We start from the raw sequence: 5,678 nt of genomic DNA on the forward strand, positions 1-5,678 counted from the left end.
GGAGATTTGGATTGTGAAAGGGGGCCATAAAGCCGCCATCTCTGGGGTGAAAAAAATTCCCCCCGTTCTTTTCTTTTCTTTTTTAAGAAGAAGGTCCTGGTTGCTCAGCTGCTCCGTAGCTCTGATCCTGGCAAGAGAATAAGGGCACTCATTGCTGCAAATGGTCACCGAGCCTACCTGAGCTGCCTCTGAAAGCCGGGCTTGGGGAGTTCTTGGTGGCTGAGCTGAAGAGATCTGGGCTAGCAACCGCCTGAGTGTCTGCTCTGGGTAGGACCCGAGGTTGTAACGTTGTCTATATATACCCTGTAGAACCGAATTTGTGTGGTACCCACATAGTCACAGATTCGATTCTAGGGGAATATATGGTCGATGCAAAAACTTCATATGTCTCCGACATGGCCAGAGACTAAGACATGGAGAGTAGGGGCAGCCAAGCCGGCCAGCCACCTCTTTCTTTTTCATTACCTTGGACTCCAGGATGATGGACTTTGCCTGGTGACATCGTGCAGCCTTTTCCTGGAGAAACCCCCACCTTTATCAATAGAGGTTCCAGAAGGTGATTAAGCGGTTGTCTGAGCGTAAGGCCAGGTTTTAGGGCACTGGGGAGTGAGGGGAAAGGCCAGGAAGCCCCAGCAGCAGCAGCAGCTCCCCCCTTCAGGAGCATGAGATACAAAGGTACCCAAATAGGGCTCACCTGGTTTTAAAACCCTTGTGTGGGAAGAAGACAATCTGGAAAGAAGGCCATTGGAGACTTTTGGGGTACATTTAGGCAAGGTTAAGGTCCCTCCACCACCATCCCAACCTGACCCAATCCACAGCTGCTAGACCAAGGACAGCGAGGGCCTCCTGCTCTATCAGCAAGACTCAACATCAACCAGAAACACCCCAACCTGGACATTGGCAGAAAAACCATAGTGGTTACTCATTGCCTAACTCAATTCTGGTCCGCCAGATTCTGGTAACTTTTGGGTGACCCTGATGAAGACAAAGCCACGACAGGTCTTTGTATGTCAGAGTCCAGGACTCCCGCCAGCTGGCCGGGCAGGCTGCCTGCCTGGAACACTCTCTACCCAATTCAGAGGCCACATTGCCCACACTCATTCTTCCTTATTTTGCACCCCAATAGGAGAATTCACTCTTCCTTGAACTGTGCCCACTTTGGGGGCTGCCTCAGGCGGTGGTAGTGAGGAGGGCATGGGAGGTTAGCAAAGTCAGTGGAAGACAAAAGCTGAGATTACCTCCTGAGGAGAGGGGTGCTGGGGATAGAATTGGAACTCTATTAACATCTGTCAGGGACTCTCAGATGTGGCATGGCAAGTCACTTGATTACACGTATGTTATTTAGTTAAATTTGTGAAAATTATGAGATGCTCACAAACCCGGTGATAAACTCGCTCCCTTCCTATTGGCTGGCCTGGTCACATGGCCGCCCAACTTTATTCAGTTGACAGCAAGTAGGAGGGCCCAATGGAAGGAGAAAAAAAGACAACACGAGAAAAATTAGTATTTTCTACCTTCTGAAATTAATGGCCATGAGTTCGTATATGGTGAACTCTAAGTACGTGGACCCCAAGTTTCCTCCGTGCGAGGAATATTTGCAGGGTGGCTACCTAGGCGAGCAGGGAGCCGACTACTACGGCAGCGGCGCACAGGGCGCCGACTTCCAGCCCTCGGGGCTCTACCCACGGCCCGACTTCGGTGAGCAACCCTTCGGAGGCGGCGGCCCGGGGCCTGGCTCAGCGCTGCCGGCCGCGCGGGGTCACGGACAGGAGCCAGGCGGCCCAGGAAGTCACTACGGTGCCCCGGGAGAGCCGTGCCCAGCGCCCCCGCCTGCGCCCCTGCCTGGCGCCCGGGCCTGCAGCCAGCCCACTGGCCCCAAGCAGCCACCCCCCGGGACAGCACTTAAGCAGCCCGCTGTGGTCTACCCCTGGATGAAGAAGGTGCATGTGAATTCGGGTAAGGAGCGGGTGCAGCGACCTTTCAGCCCTCCCCCACCCCTACTCCCATCTTTTGGCCTGGGCCCCCCGGAGGGGGTGCGAGTGGGTGGGGGCTTGTGAAGCTTCCTTGGGCGCCGCAATTACTCTCTCCATAAATTTTTATAGCTGAGGGAGCAGGCCGGGACCATGTGGCTGGCTGCTTGGCTGTGGGCGCAAAAGGGGGTGGGGATGGGGGTGGGGTGGGGGAGGACTCCATTTCCACAGCAGAGGGAACGCAGAGCAGAGAGACGGGCATTCCCAAAATGTTGGAGATCCTGAGCTCTCGGTGGGCCGGGGAGAAGGGAGCACCTTTGAGGATCTGTGAGCCTGGGGAGTGGGTGCGTGGAAGAGGTTGGGTGGGCGTGAGTGTGTTCTTAGGGAGAGGGCGGGAGGGAGGAAGCAGGCAAGCCTGGAGCACAGGGAGGGCCGAGGGCTGCGGGACGCGCCAGGAAGTGAGGGCAGAGGCAAGCCAGGGGCCTAACCAGTGGCCGGGCTCTGACCTGGCATTCCTGTCTGTTTTGTCTCTTAGTGAACCCCAACTACACCGGCGGGGAGCCCAAGCGTTCCCGGACGGCCTACACCAGACAGCAAGTCCTAGAACTGGAAAAGGAATTTCATTTTAACAGGTATCTGACCAGACGCCGTCGGATTGAAATCGCTCACACCCTGTGTCTGTCTGAGCGCCAGATCAAGATCTGGTTCCAGAACCGGAGGATGAAGTGGAAAAAAGACCACAAACTGCCCAACACCAAGGGCAGGTCTTCTTCTTCTTCCTCATCTTCCTGCTCCTCTTCAGCTGCCCCCGGCCAGCATTTGCAGCCCATGGCCAAGGACAACCACACGGACCTGACGACCTTATAGAAGTGGGGACCCTGGGCCCATCCCTCCCTGCACTCCAAGTTGAGGCGAAGCTGCGGGTGCAGGAGGGGCCTGCTGTCACCTCGCTGGGCTCTAAGGTACTGTGGGGGTGGACCTGGGACATACAGGCTACCCTGCCCTCGGACTAGGTTACCATCCTGCCCGAGGGCAGCCCCCTCCCTAAAGGGATGGGGTGGGAGGGTGGGCGGGCTTCTTTAAGTATATTATCATATGGCAGGAGCTACTGAGAACATAAAACCTTGGCGAGTCATTAAACTCATGAAATCTCTGCTGTTGGATTTTGAATTTGCAAATGAAGGTTGGAGGCTTTATCCCAGTGTGAACCTGGACATTCTCCTCCACACCACCCCTCCAGGGAGCTGTGTGGTTTAGTAACTGTGGGGGGAGTTGAGGCAGAAGGCCAGCACCCAGTGTTTGGTGCTTTCACAGCAGGAGAGCTGAGCGAGAATCTCAGAACTTTCTGAGGTATCTATAGAATTTCTGCTGTGATAATAAGAAATGTTTTGCTCCCAGTGGCCCATGCCCAAAGAAATAAATCCAAGGAGGAAGTGGAAACGGGTTACTTTATGTTTTGATTATATTTGCTTAAATATTTATTTGTTTGGGGGGAATGGACTCCAGAAAATACCTGACACCTGTGTGCCAAAAAACCTTAGGCTAGTGAAAGCGACTGAGCTTCAGGGGACTGAGTTAGAAATCTGTGGACTCACTTCTGGCCCTATTCCGGATTTTGAGCTCCTCCCTCCCTCCCACCCACCCTGGAAATATGTGTAGGAGGCCCTTAACTCTTCCAGAGGGAAGCCAAGGATCCAGGAGAACTGCGTTTTGAAAATATGTTTCCACATGTGCTTTGCCTCAGCCCTGTGTTTACAAGCAGTTCCGGGTGGTTGAAAGAAAGAGAAGGGGAAAAAAGAAACAAATGGTTCAATATTTTCCTCTGGGGAAAGAAAACAAAACCTATATGCCCTGGGTCATCAGATAATGTCTGAATTTTCTATTCCAACTGGATTCCAAATGCTCCAAGTACTCCCACATAGCAGGATTATATAGGACTCAATGTATGGCCTATTCCGGGGTGGTGCTGGGCAGCAGAGAGAAAGTGGGTAGGTAAGGAAGCCTTATTTTTTAAAGAAACTAATAGACCCTGGAAGTCCACAAAAGTTTATCTTAAAGAGATTTCCCTTGAAGTTTTTTTTTTTTCCTGAAGTGTTTCTCAAGACATCAATTAGAAGCAGAAATGATAAAAGTCCCGAAGTTTTCAGGCCTACTTCTTTACCTTGAAGACAGTGACTTTGAAACAATCTCAAACAACAGGAAAAATGGTTTAGTTCTTTATTCATTCTTATTCCATGTCTGGGAAGAGTTCAAATCTCTTTTTTCTTAAAATGCTAACCCTTAAGGATCAGGAAGAGAAGAGTAAAAGGTAGATAAGAGTTTAGACACTCAACTGAAACAAGCCTTTGAAAGCTTGAACCCCCTGATTGCAGTAATTCCCCCCCCCAGTAAGAAATGAGGGAGAGGTAAACTTAAATTTTAACCATAAAATCAATAATGCTGTTACTTTTTTCAGTATTTCAGAACACTTTAGAAGGTTTCAGTGATTACTTTTAAAATAGACTTAAGTGGAGGAGGGAAAGGCCTAGCCTTTGGTTCTGTGTCTCCTGAGAACTGAGGGCAAGGATTCATTCAACTGGAGTCCCTAAACTGAAATCCTGCTTCTCTGAAGCATCTTCCAAGCCTTGGTCTTTTGTATTAGACCCTGGGGAAGGCTCTTTGTTCCTCCTTGGGGTGAGCCTGGTTCTCAGACTTGCACATGGCAGTACTTGAATATCACCACGTCGGGATATTAAAGATGGATATTCCTGCATTATTTACATCATTGTTTCCATGACAAAAAGCACAGAGTTCATACATAGTCAAGACGTCTTTTTTCTGACGCCCTCACGTCGAGAAGCTGAAAAGGTATTTTACTGAAGTTCGGCTAAATTACAGAATCAGGTTCATCCAGAGGGCAAATTTTCTGTTCGATTAGCTGTATTTCAGCCGGGAGGACTGACCTCTAAACCCTTAACCTTTTGGACTGTAACTACCCTTCTCTTCTTTTTCCCCCCCTCCCTCTAACATGGAGACAGTCTTTGGATATTGCATTTGAAAAGAGCCGCTATCCCTGGGCCAGTTGGAAAGTTGCTAAGATTCTTTCCTAAAAGCCAAATCTAAGCATATATTGAATCACATCCTTGGGGTGGGGGAGTATATATTTTCACAGTATTCAACGATATACTTACTATGGAGATTATTATGTCGATTTTCCCCTCTCCTCAGAAGTTCTGGGTACTCATCCAGCTTCAGACCAAATACTGCCCCCCCTTCCTCCTGCCCCAAAGGAAAGCCAAGACCATGCTTTCCAGAAGAAAACCCCAGCTCCTTCTCAAACGTAGCCCCACTACTTTGGAAAGTAACTTAATTCGAGAAACAACTTCTTTGTTTTTAAGTCTCAGTTCTTCCCTTCAGCTGGGAGGGATTGTCTTTTGAAATGCTAATGGCGTTTTGCAGGGCCTAGAGAACCGTTGACAGTCCTAAGGTCCCTTTCGGACCCAAAAGAGTGGACCAGGAAAGGGGTAGCCCCCACCCCCACCCTAGTCACCTAGGGAAGGGAAGGGAAGGGAAGGAGTCTCCATGTGGGAAGGTACTCTAGAGAAAGCAAGATGTGGAAAGACTCTGGCCCCATTTGCTGTTATTTATTTCCAGTTTGTTCCCCCCAAATATGAGCCAGAAGTGTTTGTTTGGGTGTTTTAAAACCTGTGTCGGGGTCGTGACTGGGGC

At 50.3% G+C, this 5,678-nt stretch overlaps 1 protein-coding gene across 1 annotated transcript; it reads left to right on the plus strand.

Annotated features, from left to right (window-relative positions):
- Positions 1-352: 352 nt before the first annotated feature.
- Hoxd4 (homeobox D4) lies at positions 353-5,444 on the plus strand. Its single transcript, XM_059259190.1, has 2 exons — positions 353-1,956; positions 2,506-5,444. Exons 1-2 carry the CDS (start codon positions 1,527-1,529, stop codon positions 2,835-2,837), a joined length of 762 nt encoding a protein of 253 aa, XP_059115173.1. The 5' UTR covers positions 353-1,526; the 3' UTR covers positions 2,838-5,444.
- Positions 5,445-5,678: the final 234 nt, after the last annotated feature.

Source organism: Peromyscus eremicus, chromosome 4 (genome assembly GCF_949786415.1).
Source record: "Peromyscus eremicus chromosome 4, PerEre_H2_v1, whole genome shotgun sequence".
NCBI classification, from domain to species: domain Eukaryota; kingdom Metazoa; phylum Chordata; class Mammalia; order Rodentia; family Cricetidae; genus Peromyscus; species Peromyscus eremicus.